This window comes from Desmodus rotundus, chromosome 9 (genome assembly GCF_022682495.2).
Source record: "Desmodus rotundus isolate HL8 chromosome 9, HLdesRot8A.1, whole genome shotgun sequence".
Lineage (NCBI taxonomy): Eukaryota > Metazoa > Chordata > Mammalia > Chiroptera > Phyllostomidae > Desmodus > Desmodus rotundus.
Window position 1 is genome coordinate 93,406,019 of NC_071395.1, and position 20,394 is coordinate 93,426,412.

The following is a 20,394-nucleotide window of genomic DNA, read 5'->3' on the forward strand; positions in this document are numbered from 1 at the left end:
CTTGATCAGTACAAGAAGACAATATCTAGCCAGGTAATACTCAGGTGTACGGATCCTAAAGAAAAGGTAAACATGAAATACACCCAAGAAAATAAACATCATGCTCTCAACTCAGTGTTATGATGTTATTTCAATACTTACTTTCTGAATAAAGTTTCAAAAATTAGTGTGTGTTCATTCCCCAAGAACCTCTATTAAAATCAGGTAGAACCACATGACAAGAACAACACACAGCTCTTGAAAACACACGTCTGTGCAATGCTACTTCTATAGTAAAATGTCAGGCGAGGTGGTCTCATTTTAGTAGAATTTGTGGCTAATTTTTGTTCTCAACCAGTTGTGAGTCAGACAGTATTGGAAACACACCTTTCCCAAGTGCTTTCTTCTTCTTTGCCTTACCAGCATTCTCTGATGCGAATTCTTACAGAGCTGAATAGAGATCCTTAGATCTGTTGGCTGTACTTGATCGCCTACTTTAAGCTTTTCCCACTTATGATCAATATTTTAAAATATATATTAACAAAATATGCATATCATAGGATAATGTACATAATAAAATAGCACTAATATTCACTGTTAAATAAAGCCATACTGTAGTATATCAGTAAGAGGCAAAGTAAGCAAGGTGCAGATAAAAAACAATGCAACCCAAATGGTTTTACCAATATATTTGTGTATGTGTGTATGGCCACCTAACTGAATCTCCAAATATCTTTGAAAAACAATACATATAAAAAGGAAAGCAAATGAAATCACCCCTAAATCATACTGCAGAGTAACTAGAGAGAAAAAAGCCAACAACTTTATTTACGCGGGGAGGAGAGGCTTAAATACTCAAAATTGGCAGAGCCTTCTCCTGAGCTCGCCCAGAGCTGAGCAGAGATTACTTGAAAAACAAGGAGGGAGTACAACTGTCCTAATACTGGCAGAGCACAGATAGATAAAAATCACCTAGAATTTACTTCCAGAAGCAAGGGAGTAGGCCAGTGCTTTCAAAAAGAAAAAAAAAAGTCTGAGATCAGTTGGATCAAATCATCAGTTACTAATTAATCAAAAGTCAGGGGATGAGAACATGCACAGGACCAGAGAGGCCTGGTTAGAGGAATCACATCAGGCAGGGGATGAATCCTTGGAGCTTAGTGGTAAAGGAAAGACAGAAGTAAGAGCTGCAAGTAAGGCTCTTACCAGAAAACCACAGGAAGAACGGAAGCCATTGCCCCAAGGTACCATTTACTAAAGAAACCCTGTACTTCACTACACCTACAGAAAACCAGGTGAAGCCCCCAAACCTCTCCAACCACAACCCCTGATCTCTATAATACTGATTTGGTTAACCCTGCCCCAGAAAAATCATACTGACTTTATTATGAATAAAAAAAGGAATAACAACATTCACACAAAATTACTAGGAAACCAGAGTTTTATCTTATTGAAAACATCCCCCCCAGAATCTCACAATAGAAAACTTAACACAACAGTGCAACACAATTACACTAACATGCACGCCTCACTTAGTAACTTTAATTTGTTCCTGAAAACTCTGCCACTGAATGAAAAGGATTAAGTGGAAAATCATTTCCATTACTGTTAATGGCAAAAAATATAGTAAGTTCTATCCCAATCCATATTTTCACACAGAGGGAAAAAATATTTGATTGAGCACTAAAAATAAGTTTATAGAATACACATTAATTCGAAAGTAAATATAGATTATAGTATAAAAAAAGTCAATCTACTTTTAGGTAGACATTCACATCAGAATCAGTCACATTTGATGAGAATTATCTTTTCCTTGACACTATGACAATAAACTTTTTTTAAAAAAAACAACGACATAGCCATAAAAGAGGAATCTTTGTATGAAAAAAAGTACGAGGTGGAAGACAGACTGCCATCTCGCAGCTCAATAGTATTAATTCACCATTGGTTGCATTCTTCAATGTGTTATATACGTTTTCAACGTCTCATATACCATGACTACTTCTCATGACATGATGCAATTTCCTAGAACATACAGCCGGTTCAACGGAGTAAGCTGGTTCTTTCGAAATATACTTTTTCAAAGTAGGGTAGGACAAAGGGTGGGCAGTGGGGATGGCTGGGCTGGGGGAGAGTTGTGGGGAAAAAACGGAGACAACTGTACTTGAACAACAATAAAAAAAATGGAAAAAAATTAAAAAGACCATAAAAGTTTTTCCTTTGTTTCACTTGTATGTGTGCCATTTCTCCTCACCAATTTTTCAAACTTTTGGGGACTCATGAATCCCTTGCTCTCAAAATACACATTACAATGAACAATTACAGGTATGAAACAAAACTATGAATCAGAAATCCACAAACTCAGAATATCAAATAATAGGAAGATATGAAAGAAGAGTTAACTGAATTGAGAACTGAGAATTTTAAAAAATGGGATCATGTAAAGTAAAACCATAATGAGAAACTATTAAATATTTATTAGAATGGCTAAAATTAAACAGACTGATAGATAAAGCCAAGTGCTGGTGAGGAACTAGAGGAAATGGAAATCTCATAGAGTGTTGGTAGGAATGTAAAATGGGACAACCACTTTTAAAAACATACGTCTAACATGTGGTTCAGCCCTTCTATTCATAGGTATTTAAGAGGAAAGAAAGCATGCTTCTACAAAGACTTCGACAACATGTTCATAGAAGCAGTCTTTGTAAAAGCCAAAACCACAATACCCGCCAACAAGTGAATGGATAGTCAAACTCTGGTATGCCCATACTAGCAATAAGAATGAATGAACTATTTATGAATGCAACAGGGATGAATATCAAAATAAATACAATGCATAGCACAAGACAGGCCAAAGGAAAGTGTATACTGCATGGTTTCATTTATATAAAGCTCTAGAAAATGCAAACTAATCTATAATGATAGAAAGTAGAGCAGTAGTACCTAAGGGAAAGGATCTGGAAGGAAGAATTATAAAGAGACAAGAATCTTGGCGGGGGGGGGGGGGGGGGGGGGCGGTGATATATTCATTATTTTGCTTGTCATGATGATTTCATGTGTATACATTGGTCAAAAATATAGAAGTCTACGCTTTAAGTATACATACTTTATTGTATGTCAATTACTCCTCAGTAAAACTGTTAAATGGATGTATACACACACGTTAGAGTCTTTTCTGCTATTTCCACTAAAATTTATGATTCTGACTGGGGAGTGACATCAATATATTCAAGGAAGTTGTATTAATGAAATTAACAGCATTTTAATAGTTGTGCTACAGTATAACAGCAACTAAATATTTGTATACAAGCTCAATTGAATGCAGAAAACCAGTCAGAAACCAGGTTTTTCCAGGCTCATTCTAACCACGTGCTCAGGCTACAATGTCCTTAGAGCTTCTTTCTACCTGGTCTTTGTCCATTTTGTTCTTTTCTCCCTCATTTAACAGTCTCAACTCTTCCTTCTATCCCCACCAAAGTATCTTTGCCTTTTTAAAAGTAAAGTTCCATATTTACTAGTAATTTGTTCTTAGTACTAACATTTCTTTCTGCATGTTCCAATTTAATCGGGGTTACTGATCTGATTACAATGCTGAGTAATTTCCGCCATGCCTGTAACCTCAGTTTCAGTGTGCTGCCCGCCCCTCCAAATATACTGCATTCTCTGCACCCTGCTCCTTGCCATGGGAGACTGACCCGTGCGACAGGGATTGCATCATTGGACTCCCCTACACCGTCAGAACCCAGCCCCTGGGTTCTGTCTCGGTTTGGCCCAAGGGAACCATCCAGGGAAGTGAGAGTAAGGTTGGGACGCCCTGGCCACTCCACTGTCAGGATAGATGGAGCCCCTCCATCAGAGGCCACAGTTCCCATCAAGTAGCCCTCTTGATATGGCTCTCTTTACAAGTTCTGCTAATGGCTCTCCCCTTGATTAGAAACGGTAAAGGACCCCATTTGAATACATCATCTGTTTCCTGGAAGGACCCGAACAGCACAGATTTTGGAGAAAATATATATATACATATAGCAAGCAAGGCAGTTCTTTAAAAAATATAACTGACATTCATTAGATTTGGCCCCCTACCTATAACCATTTTTGTTAGGCTGTTTGAAATTTGTACCAATTTCAGGATCACAAGGAAACATACAACGATGTCTGTAAAAATGATCTTACAATACACCATTTGGGGGTGTCCATAGTTCAGATACTATATTTTAAAGTAAATACATAAAAAAAGCTTTCCCTGTTTAAAATTTTACATGATATGTGTATCAGCTTACAGATTTGTCCAACATGTGTTTTAAACTGTATACATGTGAGTCAAGTGTATCAAATCCTGGCTCTCTGCCTTACTCCTACAGGAAAACTAAAAATTTACTTTAAGTAAATAAGGGAACTTGGTAAATGCTCCGTAATTAACATTTACACTAGTGACTCTTCTTTACTAAAAGCATTGCTAACATTTCAAGATATATAAATTAGATCCCTAAGCCATATGAGAAAATGTAGTTAAGAAGTAATAGTAATGTCATCTTATTTCCTTAAGATTTCACTACGTCCATTACCAGATGCACAGGGCATGCGCTAGCATGGTCTGAGGCCTCCGTTGGTTCTACTATAATACTGACGTCAAGAGGCCCAGGATCCATCCATAATGCTGGATACCTTTGCATGCTGACCCATCTCTTCAAAAACCTCTGTGTCAACGGGGCAGCTCTCAGCATAAATGCTATACCAAAGATGTAAAAGCTCATTCTTTGAAAGCAGTAAAGAGTGTCACAGATAGCTAGAAGAAACTGCAGAAGACTCACAGAAATGAAAAATACCTGGGATGTGGGCTAGTGAAAAACTTCATGCTTAAAAGCAGGCCAAGGAACTGCTGGAAAAAGCCCACGTGCTGGAGCAACGAAGACTGGAAGAATGGCATAAATCTTTTTCGTGTGTAGTTTCTGTGGAAGTATTACTGGCCCAAATTATGATTCTATCAGACCTCACGAATACAACAGAATGATAATAAACCAAAACTGAAAATACTTAGTATCATTTGTAAAGGCTCCTTGGCATTTCATAACAAAAAAGAAACATTGCATCCTTATTATCCCAAGCAATCATCCCTCTAGTACATTTAAAATAACCCCACTTACTTAGGTACAAATTGAAATAAAATCTCTTCGGAAACAATTCAGGATTGTGTGACTATGTTTAGCCTCCAACTAAATAACTACCGTTTAGGGCAGGGGCTACCAGATACCCCTTGGAATTCTCCCAGTCCAAGATGACCTTTTTGGCAGTTTGTAACAAAACTGCAAAAATATTAATACTGTAAACTAACTGTACTATAGTTAATGAATAGTCATTAATTTTGAAATTAAGTCTTTACTCCTATTTAGCTATCAAATTCTTTTCTCTCTTCAACATAAATGTAAGACAGCAGATACTCAAATACAGTTATATCTTTGATTGCCAAATTTTTAATTTTTTTAATTAAAATTCAACCTTGGTGACAGAGTGCATAGTTAATAAAAAGGTAAGAGTTTCCTAGCCAATGGAGATAAATTTTCTCACTCTTACAAGAATTTCCCACCACCAAAGGGGTGGGAAATATGATGGGAGCCTCTGCAGTTAAATTGCATGATCTTCAAGGTTCTTTCTACTGGGAATATGCTGTTTCTCTATGTAAACATCACATCTCCAATCCACACATTGTGTGTAACACGATGATGATAGTACACTGAAGTAAACACTCTTCAAGGTCTGCATTCAGCTGTTGATAATATTACTCTTTTGCAATTATTCATAATACCCAACAAGATCCTAACCACAAACAGCTACATTACTGGAACTGTTTAGTATACAAGGAACTTTAGTTTTCTAAAAATATACTGTTTCCTTAGCATACTGTCCATACTTCCGCTCCCTCCCTCAAATTGTTACACAAGGCACTGATTTAATCCCTGGATCAGCAGCACAATAAACATTATCTCCAAGACCTTAAATGGCTTATCCAGAATGATTATGGCATTGCTCCTTACAGACACACACACACACAAGACAGAACAAAAGAATCACTAGAATATGAAAATAAGTGGCATTTTAATGACTATCATGAATGCAATAAAGCCAGTATTTTCAATAGTGGGCTAAAGTATAATGTGTTTATATCTAATGGATAAATTATGAGGAAGAACTGGGATGATTTTCATAATAATTCCCCCTTCCTTGAAAGGTACTATAAATCTTTAAAAATGAAATCTGTATTTCAAAAATATTTCTGACTTTTCCCAAGAATAATTTAATAAGCAGTATTAATTGTGAATATAAGCAACTGACAATGTCCAAAGCACTTAGAGCTCAATTAAGCATCTGCCAGGGAAATAGATGGCAAAAGCCATGTCTTCCACCTCTCCAAAGGGAGAAGGAAGTTCTAAAATTTTACACACCACTAGCTTGGAGGATGATGTCAACAACCTGGTTCAGTAAATATGGTTCCTCAGATTAAGATATTCACTCAAAATCTGCAGACCAGCAAGTGAGGCACAGGCCTGGGCCCACAACCGACTGTGACCGAAACTCCCTTAGCTTCAGTTTCCTCAGGTGTAAGACGAGGATCGTACAGTCTCCTTCACCAGCTAGTTGTAAGGTTAAATGATGCTACATAACGGAAAACATTTAACAGGCCTGGTACATGGCAGGTACTGAACATTTGCCTTCCAGTCCCTGGTGCTATGTTAGCCTAGTCAGTAAGTGCATGCCTCATTAAGAAAAAAAAGGTTATAACATTTTTTAAGCCTGGGATTTGCAAAACACATTCTAAAATAATTCCCCATAACTAGATTTCTCTGCTGTGATACTCAACTTTAAAGTTACCAAAAAGTGTCTAGTGGGTCTAACATCACCATCTGCCAACCTACTGCAAACACTCAGAATAACACTTCAAATATATACACACTCACAGATCAATTGCTCAGATTAGAGAGAAAATTCTATCCACAACAACTGCAATATGACACTTACAAGAAACAGAGCACAGTCCTGTATGAAAATGTCTTTCTTGAGATTGTAAACATTCTGACAAACATACTACATAATCAGTTCAGCAAACAAGTAAGTGCAATCAAAATGAGTATTTTCCAGCAGCCTCTTGCATTAGAAAGACAGGTATTAAAAGAGAGAGAGAGAGACAGAGAGAAAGAGAGAGAGAGAGAGAGAGAAGCATGCATGGAATAGGGAGTTTATATAGAGTAATAACAAGATACCTTATCCTAGAACTTAAGAGTGCATGAAGTGACTTATGGAAGTAATTCAAACATTTCTTTGCATTTATTTATCAATAATAATTATTAAAACAACCCAGTAAGTAATACAGGCCTATAGAAGTAAGTCTATTGCTAGCATGATTCCCCTTCCATTTCCATTACATCAATTAAGGAGCAAAAATGGGAAGAAGAAAATGAATATCTACACTAGAATTTTTTTTTAGGGAGAGAGGAAGAGGGAGATGAAGAGAGAAACATCAATTTGTTGTTCCACTTATTTACGCATTCAATGGTTGATTCTTGTATGTCCTTGACTGGGGATCAAACCCACAACCTTGGGGTATTGGGATGATGTCCTAACCAACTGAGCTACCGGGCCAGGACCTACAACAGCATTTCAAATACCACTTGCCGCTATGTTTTCAAATAGGCAAGTGCTATTTTAATCAGGACTATATTCATTGCCCCTGTGGTGATTAATTTTGTGTCAACTTGGCTATGCCACAATAACCACATGTAGTCAAATATTCTAGATATTTTTGCGAAGTTTTTTTTTAGTAAAGATTAACATTTAAATCAGCAGAATTTGAGTAAAACAGATTATACTCTATAATGTGAAGGGACTCATCCAATTAGTTGAAAGTGTTAATTAAAAAAATTAAATAATAAAAAGATGACAGGAGGACCTTCTTGGAAGAGGGAATTCTGTGTCCAGACTGGAATTGCAACCCTTCTCTCGATCTCCAGATTTTGGACTGGCCAGCTTTCACAATCATGTGAGCCAGTATCTTAAAATCTCTCACTCTCACTCTCCCTACACACGCAGACATGTGCACACACACCCCCCACACACCCCTCACATCCTATTGCTTCTTTTTCTCTGCAGAACCCTGACTAATATAATAACCCACACACCATCAAATTCAACTCTCATCACCAACTACATATAATCACCTTACCCTCTTTTTATCTTATGTTTTGATAAAGTGATATCTCAATAAAAAACAATCTCGTTAATCATACAGAGTTGATAAGAAATAGAACATAGTTCAAAAACTACAAGCCAAACTCAGCAGGTAGCTAGTGTCTTCCACAAACATATCTTTCTGATGGGTTTCCAGAGGTTTTCATGCACGTGTTCTCCTCTCTGTGGTTCCCATTCTGTTTCAGCTCCCTTGTCAACACATCATTCCCTGGTTAGTCCGCTGACTTTAATATGGTGTTGAGTACCTCTAGCAGGTTGGTATTTCACTTTTTGTATCTCTTCAACTCCAGAATTCCATTGGCTTTTTCTATAATTTCTAACTCCCCAGTGAGATTCTCTATTTGTTGAATCACTGTTATCATACTTTCCTTTAATTTTAGACACATGGTTCATTAAGTTCTCAGAAAATGTTTCTAACAGCTCCTTTAAAAATTCTTGCCCGTAAAATTTAATAGTGGAGACAATCAGAAACAGCTTCTACTGCCTGCATTTTTTGTCACTATATCACACTTCCCAGTTTTTTTGGCCATGTGTCATACATAATGCTATACTGAATACTAACCATTCTGTGTAATATGGTATAGCAACTCTGGAAATATGTCTTCCTCCAAAATGTGGAGTTACTAAAGCTTCTGCTTGCCTGGTCTTACTTTTGTTTTGTTTTGTTTTTTTATTTTAAAGCCTGGTTTCCCAGGGTTGCTCCTGTGTCTGTCTATGTAGCTTAGTGGTTAGCCAATGATTCAACAGAGAATTGACTTCAATATTCTAACTCAGTGTAGGCTGTTATCCTTTCCAGAAAAATCTATGTGTGCACAGGGAAGCACATTCAACACCCAGAACATTTTCGGGTCTCCCAGACTTCAGTTTCCCCTGGACCTTTCATAGACCCTTTGCACATACATAAAGCCTCAGCTAAGACTTCAGGCGACAAGAGCCACTGCCCTCACAGCTCAAGACCGTAACTTCCACGGACAATGCTGCCGGGCAAGGCAACACATGAGAATCTTCCAAGCACAGCAGGGAAAGCACCATTCCTCGTGACCTTCTCCACGCTGGAATGATCAACCGTGTTGCAAGGAGAAAGGGTGGAGTGTGATGGGAGCAGCTCCAGGCATGAATGCCCCAGATTCCCACTGTTATTACTCAGAGTTTACCAGTTTCTCAAACATAAACAATTTTCAGATTGCTGTAAGCCGCTGGTTGAGTTCCAGAGCACTGAAATGGTTGGTTTTGTCTGTTTTGCAGATAATATTAGTGCTAAGTCATAAACCTCCATCATTCTTATGTGTATTCATACCAGTTTCTGTTCTACTGCTACAGATTTATAACCTATTTTGGAAGTCCTTACTCTTCTACGTGTACCACGAAACATTCCTGCCTTGGCAGGGGGGCTCAGCTGCTGGAACATCTCCCCTGCACCAAAAGGTTGCGGATTCAATCCCTGGTCAGGGAACGCACTTAGATTGCAGATTCAATCCTCAGTCGGGGTACATAAGGCACACAAATGATTGATGTTTCTCACTCATATCGATGCTTCTCACTGATGCCAATGTTTCTCACTTTCTCTCTCTCTCCCTCCTCCCCTGTCCTCCCTGTCTCTCTCTCCCTTCCGCTCTCTGAAACCAATAAGCATACCCTCAGGTGAGGATTCTCTTAAAAACTTCCCATTCCTTTAGATCCACCATATGCTGCAACTTCTTCACGAGGCCATTTCCCCTTAATTCATGCACACTGATCTCTACCTTCACTGAATTCCTATTATACATCATTATTTCATGATTAGTTTCTGTGTCCTATACCTTGTTTTTCCAGCCACATCCTTAAATTTTTGGGACAAGGAATTGGATTTTCGTGCTTTTGCATCTTTATCCCATACCTGTACATCAGGATTCTCCAAACTCCAGGCCACAAACCAGTACCAATGCAGGCCCATTCAGAACCGAGCCACACAGCAGGAGGTGAGTTTGAACTCGATGAGCTTGAATCATCCCAAAACCTTTCCTCCCAAGCACCAGTCTGTGGAAAAATTGTGTTCCACGAAACCAGTCCCTGGTGCCAAAAAGGTTGGGGATCGCTGCTGTAAATTATTCCCCACTTCAACCCCCAAATTTATACTTATAACACATGTAGTCGAACTATTTACCTAGAATGCAAAGACTCTAAGATCTAATCATTCTATACCATTAACACATTCTTCCTTTCTCCACTGCATCCATGATCTAAAATGCACACTATAAGCTGAGAGCACATGATAGGGACTACTGGTTGTCAAGCCTAATATCCATTTTAATCATCTTCCTTACTAACAAAAGTATAATAATTTCCCAGTGTTCATCACAGCTAGGAGTTCAAGTTGAAGAGGTGCGCTAACTGAAAAGACAGTAGTCATCTCGAGTTCATTAGGGAAATGGGTCATCAGAGTTCACCCTTTGAAATAACAATGTAAATTTTTTATAACGCTTCAAAGAATGTTTAAAATTCCCTTACCCAGAAGATCCAGTGCTCTTACAAACACCAAGGAGGGGCCTTTTTTCAGCAAAGCTGTCACACTTTTGAGCACCTGATAAGGAACATAAAATGTAAAACAAAACTTTGAGAAATATTCTTATATCATCCCCAATATTTTCATGCTCTCAAAATATTTACAGCTGAAGAGATAGCAAAATATTCATTATAAATTGATATAATTTATACATTTGAATGAGCAAAAAACAGAAAAGGTATAAATAAACCTATTACTAGTTTTAAAAATTGAACCTGGTCTTAAAATATCTTTTTTTAAATGTTTTAAAATTAACTTAAATCTTTTTCTTTTTTTTAAAATTTTTATTGTTATTCAATTACAGTTGTCTGCATTTTCTCCCCATCCTTCGACCCCACCCCAGCCAATCCCACCTCCCTCCCCCACCTCTACCCTCCCCCTTGATTTTGTCCCTGTGTCCTTTATAGTAGCTCCTGTAAACCCCTCTTATATACATTCACCATGAGATCAAAAAAATCATGTCCAACTCTAAAAATTAATTACCTAGAGCTAGTATAATCTTTATGTCAAAACTAAATAAAGGTAGTTCAGGATAGGAAAATTATAAAATTATAGGCCATTCACATAAATGTAAAAATCCTTTAAAAACTGAAAAAAGAGACTTCCAGTCAAGATGGAGGTGTAGGTAGGCATGCTTTACCTCCTCACACAACCACAGAAAGGAATTACAACTAAATCTCAAAACAAATAACACCCAGAATTGTCAGAAAATTAAACTGTCTGCAAGTCCAACCAAGGATTTAAAAAAGCCACATTTATCCAGACAGGTAGGAGGGGCAGAGACACAGAGAAAGGATGGAGAGGCGAGAAGATGTCATGTGGCTCAGGGAGGCAGTGGCATTGGCCAAATGGGAACAGGTGGTCCTACATTCATGTGCAGTGGATAAAAATTGGGAGGGATACTTGGGAGCGAGTGATCCCAGCCCAGGATTCCAACACCTGGAAGATAAATCCCCATAACATCTGGCTGTAAAAACCAGTGAGGGCTGGGGTGGTGAAAGAAACTGCTAGATTATTAGGAAAATTCATTTAAAGGGCCCACTTGGTCTTAAAATGTATGCAAACCCACCCAATCTGGGATTCAACACCAGGGCAATAGCTGGAAGGGCACCAGTCGCATATGGGGAGTGGGTGAAGTGACTTGAAATGATGCGAGTGCCAGGCAAACCCCCAGAAGCCAGGCAGCAGCAGAGTCCCTCTCTGAGCCCTCCCCCAACAGAGCCACAAAGCAGTGAAGTGGGTTGCCCCACCCTGATTTCTCAAAAGAAACTTTGCAGGCAAGAAGGTACCAACAAGCAGTATTCAAAGTGATGAAAACCAAGGATTTGCAACCTAGATTATTCTATCCAGCAAAGATGTCATTTAGAATTAAAGGGCAGATAACTGCTTCTTGGACAAGCTAAAGCTAAAGGAGTTCATCATCACCAAGCCATTATTAAATGACATGTTAAAGGGACTTATTTAAGAAAAAAAAGATCAAAACTATGAACATTAAAAAGGCAACAAGTTCACAACTATCAACAACTTAATCTAAACAAACAAACAAACAAACAAAACAAAACTGAGATAACAACCAGAACAGGAATAGAATCATCAGGGGTATGGAGATCATTTGGAGGGTTATCAGCTGGGAGAGGGAGGGGACAAATGTGGGAAAAGGTGCAGGGATTAAAAAGCATAATTGGTAGGTACAAAATAGACAGGGGATGATAAGAATAGTATAGGAAATAGAGAAGCTAGAGAACTTATATACACGGCCCATGGGTATGAACTAAAAGGGGGGATTGCTGGAGGGAAGGGGCGTGACAGGCAGAGGAGGGTAAAAGAAGGGAAAATTGGGACAACTGTAATAGCATAATCAATAAAATATACTTTTAAAAAATTAAGTACAAAAAATGAAAAAGAAAACAACCAAAAAATACACTTACCATATAGCCCAGAAATCACAAAACTGGGCATAATATCCCACAGAAATAAAAGCTCTGTCCACACAAATGTGTGTGCAAATAATCACAGCAGGTTTATTTGTAATAGCCAAAAAGTAAAATCATCCTAGATGTCCTTCAACATATGAATGTTATCTCCATACCATGTAATGCCAATCAATACTACAAAGAAAGTGCTGATATACTGAACGACTTGGATATACCTGAAAAACATCTTCTAAGTGAAACAGCCAATCTCAAAACTGCACATAGTATGTAATTCCAGTTATGGAACAATCTTGAAATGACAAAATTATTATAGAGATGGAGATCAGACTGATGGTTCCCAAAGGTTAGGGCTGGTGGAAGGAGACCACCTGAGAAGGATCGCTGTAATGATGGAATAGATCTGTATCTTGATTGTGGGGGTGGTTACTCCAGTCTACACATGCAATACAATGGCATGGAGCTACGTGCAAACATCCCACCACTTGATTCCCTGGGTTGCTCTACTCATATAAAATGTAATCATGCCCTGGCTGGTGTGGGTCCGTGGACTGAGTGCCAGCCTGTGGACCGAAAGGTTGCTGGTTCGATTCCCAGTCAGGGCACATGCCTGGGTTGCAGGCCAGGTCCCCAGTTGGGGGTGTGAGAGAGGCAACCAATCGCTGTTTCTATCACACATCATGTTCCCTTCCCTCCTTTCCCTTCTCTCTAAAAAGAAATATAAATAAATAAATAAATAATCTTTTTTAAAAAGATGTAATCATTGGGCCCTGCCTGCTGTGGCTCAGTGAGTTGGGCATCATCCGCAGACCCAAAAGTCACCGGTTTGATTCCTGGTTAGAACACACGCCTGGGTTGCAGGCCAGGTCTCAGGTTGGGGGTGTGTGAGAGGCAACTGATCGATGCTTCTCTCACATATCAATGTTTCTCTCCCTCTCTTTCTCCTGCCCTTCCCCTCTTCTAAAAATAAATAAAATCCTAAAACAATAAATAGGAAACTCCTTCTAGGACTGCTTTATAATTGTTTTTCTATAACATTAAATAATTTGGTTTTTGCTCTTTTAAGGTACGTAGGTCAAGAGAGAAATACATGCCACAGACTGGGAGAAGTATTTGCTAAAGATATATCTAGTAAAGGACTGTTATACAAACTACACAAAAAAACTCTTAAAACTGAACAATAAGAAAATAAACAACTTGATTATAAACATGGGTAAAAACATCTAAACAGGCACCTAACCAAAGATGATAAACCAATGGCAAATAAGCATATGAAAAGAAGCTCCACATTATAGGTCATCAGAGGAATTCAAAATTAAACAACAATGTGATACCACTACACACCTATTAAAATTAGCCAAAATCCAAAGCAATGACAACGCCAAATGCTGGCAAGAATCTGGAGCAATAGAAACTCTCATTCATTGCTAGGAAGAATGCAAAATGGTACAGCCCCACTGGAGGACAATCTGCCCATTTCTTACAAAACTAAACACTCTTACCACATGATTCAGCAGTCATGCCTTTCAGTATTTACCTGAAGGAGCTGAAAAACTTTGTCCATAGAAAAACCTGTACATGGATGTTTATAGAAGCTTTGTTCATAGTTGTCAAAACTCAGAATCAACCAAGATGTCCCTCATTAGCTAAATGGATAACTGTGGGACATCCAGACAATGGAATATTATTCAGGACTAAAACAACGAGCTATCAAGGCATGAAGTAACATGGGGGAAACATATATGCATTGCTTACTGAAACAGAAAAATCCACCTACTACATGACTTCATCTATATGATGTTATTTTAAAAAGGCCAAACTGTGAACACAGTAAAAGATCAGTGGTTGTCGAGGGTTTGGAGGAAGAAGGGATTAATAGCTAGGGTACAGGTAATGCTCTAGGACAGTGCGGGACAGTGGAACTATTCCGTACGCTACTGCAATGGTGGGTACATGGCATTAGTCATTTAGCAAACCAAGAGGGAACTCTAATGTAACATGTGAACTTCGGATGATAATGATGCATCCATGTAAGGACCCGTGTGGAAGGATGTGAATAGTGGGAGAGGGGCATGTGTGGGAACAGGGGTGTACACAGGAACCCTCTGCACATTCCATTCAATTTTGCAGGATAACTAAAACTGCTCTTCAAATATTACTTCGCAAAAGATGTACCAAACTCCTGAACACCCATGTTCACTGCAGCATAATTCACGACAGCCAAAAAGTGGAAGCGGCCCAAATGTCCATTAATAGATGAACAGAAAACTAAAATGTGGCATATACATATAATGAAATATAACCTAGACTTTAAAAAGAAGAAAACTTTGTCAATGCTACACATGAATGAATCTTAAGGACATTATGCTAAGTGAAAAAAAGTTACAAAAAGACAAATGGTCTATTGTTCCACTAATCTGAAGCTCCTAAAGCAGTCAAACTCACAGAAACAGAAAGTGAAATGTTTCCAGAGGGCGGGGGTGGAGGAAGAAATAGAGAGCTGTTTTACAATGGGGACAGCATTCCAGTTTTCTAAGCAGTGAAAGTTCTAGAACTCTGTGAGTGTATTTTAACACTACTGAACCACACTCTTAAAATTTTTGTAAAGATGGTAAATTTTATGTTAACACACATTTTATTACAATGAAAAACTTTTGAAAAAGAAATAAGGTGTGTGTGGTTAGATACACACATACACAGATATTCAGTGACACAAAGGACAAACGCACAAACACATAAAGATAAACCCCAGCTTCAAGGTAGGGATACGCCTCTTAGAGAGTTAGGACGAAGGTATTTGGGAGAGATTGCCAGGGAACTCTAGCACTTCTTAAACAATGTTTCATTTCTTCACTGGATGGTAACATGTAACTATAAGGTTAATACTCCATTTTAATGTATCATTCCAAAGATTTTAATACAAAGGTTTTAACACAAAGGAGACAGATTAGTGGTTACACATTTAGACTGTGACGTGACATAATAGTTTTAAGCTGTGAATATAGTAATTATACAAAATAAGTTAAGACAAGCTCTATCACCCATTGACAGACAATATTATCAACACCAGGAGTCTGATAAAGATCAAAACTAAAAACACAATGTTTATGAATAAAGTTCTTTAAAACTTTTTTAAAATTTTAGGAGCTATAACAATCAGTGTTTAAGTATTTACAAATCATTAATTACTATGGATTGTGTGCTGCTACCCCCTGCTCAACAAATAAATCAGATTTCACAATTAACAATATGACCTGAATAAGTCACAAGTTAAAAATTAACTGGTCCAAAGCCCACAATATTTATGTTCTGAATTAATTATAACCAAACTTCATCTATACAATTCCAACTCTTCACTCCTACCTATTTTACCTTCACCTTTAACAATAACTATTTTCCTTCTGCTTCCTGGTGTCTGCAAGGTTTTTACAGCTTATACCTGTATTAAACATACCAATTTGATGTGTTGATGAATGAAACATCAAGGCCTTAAAATGCAAATAATACTAGCAAGAATGGTTTGATTGTTTTGTTTTTCTCAAGCCTGATTTCAAGAACTCCACTGGTTTTGCTGACCTAATCGATTACACATTAGTACTGCCAACGTTACTCTACAGAAGGTCAGCCACCCAACCCTTAAGACTTACACTCTTCATGGGTATTCAGAGAAGGACTGCAAGCAAAAACTTTAAACTACAAAATAAAGCCCTAACTTGAGAACAGCGTAACCCCTGATGCACCTGCTAGTAAACCCACCAAGTAGAAAGAACCAGAGTCTACAATGAGTAAAGAAGGAATAATGAAATCTCCAAATTTATTTGAGGCATGCTCTTCACTTTTTTTTTTAAATGTAATTTCAGAGTTGGAAAACTATGCAACAAAACCTTCATTCTGCTTTAAATAATTGCATTGTGGATAGTTTGAATAAATAAACATTTGGAAGTGTTAGCATAAAAAGTCTACCATCTCACAAACACTGTCGCTATTCACCTGATTTTTCATGCACTATAAATAGTGGCATGCACTGCCCTCAATGCCTAATGGACTCATCACCCTCCCATAACGTAATCCTCCAAATTGTAGAGGATTAACTTTTTATATGGAAAATTGTGTTTATTTGCATGTACAATAGAGAGAATGACGTTACACACACCTGTTCTGCAGCATTTAACAGAATGTAGCATGATGATTGAAATGAAAAGCAGCTAGACAAATCCATCAAATACAAAAACTACTGCAATCCTGTTGCAAAGTCCTTTTGTTAAACTCCTTTTATTTTAAATCCTTTTAATTCTGTCCTATAACACTAAAACATTTATAAAAAGCTTAAAATCCTAATAAATCGCACAATTAAAATAATGAAAATGGGCTTGGCCACCAAGTCACAACTCCTCTCCCCCTCAAAAAAATTCAAGACAGTTTGCATGTCCCAAAATGTTAAATAATATCCCCCAAAATACCTGCCATTGCAAACTCGCTTAAAATGAGTTTAAGCTCATAAATCAGCCTTAAAGATTTCAACATATCAATAGAAACTACCTCTGTCAGGATCCAAAAACAAATGCAGATGCAAATAAAACTCCAACCGATAATGAAATATTTCAACTCTACTCTCCTGATGTTGCGGATGATGTCTTAAACATAAGTATTTTCCACGAAATAATGCTAACAGTGATGAATTTTAACTGAGGAAGTCTTTTGGAGAAAGATTCCATTGAACAAATTAATGCATTTTATCAGTTAAATCATTTCCAAGTCTTCCATTCCTTTTTTTTATTTTACTCAAGTAATCTTCTTATACAAAATATGTATGTAATTCTGTTTGTCCACACAGTTTTCCACATAGATTCTCTTAGTGTGAGCTTAAAATTGTAGTCATATATTGCAGATCTAATTTTAACTAAAAATGTGACTCTATTGCCAATTTATAGCCAATAAATTTTATTATGTGTAATTTTAGATTCTGTTTGACTTTTTTCCCACTAAAAATTTCTCTTTTCTTAAAAAATTTTCTAGGGGGCAGGGTGGAGAGATGGGAAGAAAATGCAGACAACTGTAACTGAATAAAAATAAAATAAAATAAAATAAAATAAATTTTTTAAAAGAAAAAAAATTTCTATTACATGCTACAAAATTTCTTACCTAAGCAGAGGAGTTGTATGAGGAGTATTTTTAAGATGGAGAGAAGACAGCAATGAAGTAGGGGAGGCGATGAGGAGGGAGAAATACGAAAACAGATATACGTGCTGCTGCAGGTGCCATCAAACAACCACAGGGAGAAGAACAGGACAGAACTCAGCTGCCATCAACAGTTTTACCCAAGTATGCTCACCAAAGACATCTTTGCCGTTTTCATCAAATATGCAAAATATGTGTACACATTTTAGCCTCCACAGTGACTTCAAAAAGTTTAAAATATTAAAGACAACATTTTTTCATTATTGCCAGCTTTATTGCCTTTCTCCATCCATTGAAATGTTCTGCATGGGAGTATGCTGTAACACTCAGCAGAATCATATAATTTCACTTTGATGATCAGGAAGGGCCCCTGTGCTCTTCCACGGATTACACTCATCACACGTTCAGAAGCACAAAATTACAAACCATCCATTTACAGGGAATAAGCTGGCCTTGAGAAAGGGTATATAACATGCCCAGGTTGTTGTGGCACTAAATGCCACATGTGACCCTGAAAGACAGCAGAGAATTCTTTCCTCTGCTCCCTGTGCTCACTAAAAAAGGGTACTATTATATAAAACTGTGATCTACTTCTCTACTACAAACACAATTATTGACAAAGGCTAGTGTGTTTAATCCCTTAGTGCTTTAATTCTCTCATCTGCACAGTAGGGATAAGAAGCAATATCTCACGTAGGGCTGTTGTGAGGATTAAAAAATAATAAAAGCAATGGAGTAAGTAAGGTGCTGCAACATGTAAGAACTCAATAAACTTTATGCAATTATTTTGTTGCTGGAAACTCTAATATGGTGAATCCATTCATTTACTTTTCCAGTTAAAAAGTACTGTTCACATCCTTGACTCTCCTCTTGCTCTTTCTACCATGATGCCAGTCTCTCTCCCCCTTGCACACCCACACTGGAATGTGCCCAGCACACTCCTGCTCCAGGAATGCTGCATTTTCTGCTTTCTGCTAGGAAATACCCAGGTGTGCCCTAGTTATCTCTGTAATCCATTTGTATACTTTTTTAGGTCATGTTAAAATATTTTCCAATCGGGAAGATCATTCTCCATCATGCTCTATCTCCACACCTAATTTATTTTTCTTGGAAGAACTTAACAGAATCTCATATTATACACATTCTAGTCATTTATTTATCAGTCTCAACCCATTCAAATGATGACTCAAACTCCATAACACAAAAAGACTCATATGAGAAAGTTTACAACTGCTTTATTCCTAACAGCTCAAAACTATACTCAACCCAAGTTCCATCAAAAGAAAAACGGGTAATTTAGTATATTCACACAATGGAAGACTACTCAACAATAAAAAAGAAACGTACACTGATACACACATCATCATCAAGAACAGGGAAAACCATTCCCTCTAACATAAAGAAATCAGACAATAGATACCACTTGTAGAGATGAGGGTGAGTCGGAGAGGGCATGTGAGAACTTCCTGGGTAACAGAAATATCTCTATCTTTGTAGAAGTATGGGTTACAGGATTACATGCATTTGTAAATACTCAAACTATAACATGTAAATCTCTGCACTTCTCTACTATAAACTATACCTGCATTAAAAATTTGAAGCAAATAAGAAAGGTGTTTAGTGGCAAAAAGAAATAAACTGTGTGCCTGACATTGATAGGTGATTAGAGTGGTAAGATTACAGGTGGGCTTTTTCACTCTTTTATCTAAAATGTGACCAAGAGAAGGAGTTCCCTATCCTTCTCTTCCTACCTTTCTGGGAGTTTGATGTTTTTAAAAATAAAATGTTGGGGGGGAAATACACACACACACACACACATGCATTAGAATAAAAAGTAATCTGCTTCATTAAAACATTAATTAGTTCAATTTTAGAAGTGATTGCCAATGCTACAACATACAGGTTTAACAAGTTTTACCTTGAGCTCTTAAGAGAAAGTTGCCTGAAAAACAAAATAACCTCAGGAGAAGTACAAGGGATACCTGGCCTCCCTTTCATTTTAATGGCTGACTTGCAAACATGAACCCGACCGTGCACAACCCCACACCGAGGCAAAGAATGTCTGCAACTGTTCATAAGCCTTGCCCACGAGTATCTGAAACCCCTACATACTTACAGTCATCTTACACATGCATTTTACATTCCACATCTCAAATAAAACACATGCAGTTAAATACGGCGTGTTTTACAAATCGTTTTACATTTTTTACAGAACTTTTACAAAATGGGAACACTGTATACGCGATTCTGTATCTGATTATTCTCACTCAATGCATCAGGTACATCCCTCCAGATCAACAAATACTCACGTATCAAGAGCATGGGATGATGCTCTAACAAACTGAGCAACCCAGCCAGGGCCATGAACGTATGCTTATAAAGTAATACATCTGCTCCCATGAAGTCAACTTTCAAACTTGAAACTGCTAAGTCAAAGGACATGTGTGGGATGGCTAGATGAATTAAATTTCATAAATACTGTTTGCTCAATTACTCTCCAAAAATGCTTTTAAAATTCACATT

At 37.6% G+C, this 20,394-nt stretch overlaps 1 protein-coding gene across 21 annotated transcripts in view; it reads right to left on the reverse strand.

The window, feature by feature from the left end:
• The window catches only part of BCAS3 (BCAS3 microtubule associated cell migration factor), a 487,145-nt gene that overhangs the window by 398,070 nt on the left and 68,681 nt on the right, over positions 1-20,394 (reverse strand). For all 21 annotated transcript variants that reach the window (XM_071219333.1, XM_053930625.2, XM_024573300.4 and 18 more), the window contains one exon: positions 10,708-10,780. In XM_071219333.1, coding sequence (XP_071075434.1) covers positions 10,708-10,780 — 73 coding nt within the window. The remainder of the gene's footprint in view (positions 1-10,707; positions 10,781-20,394) is intronic.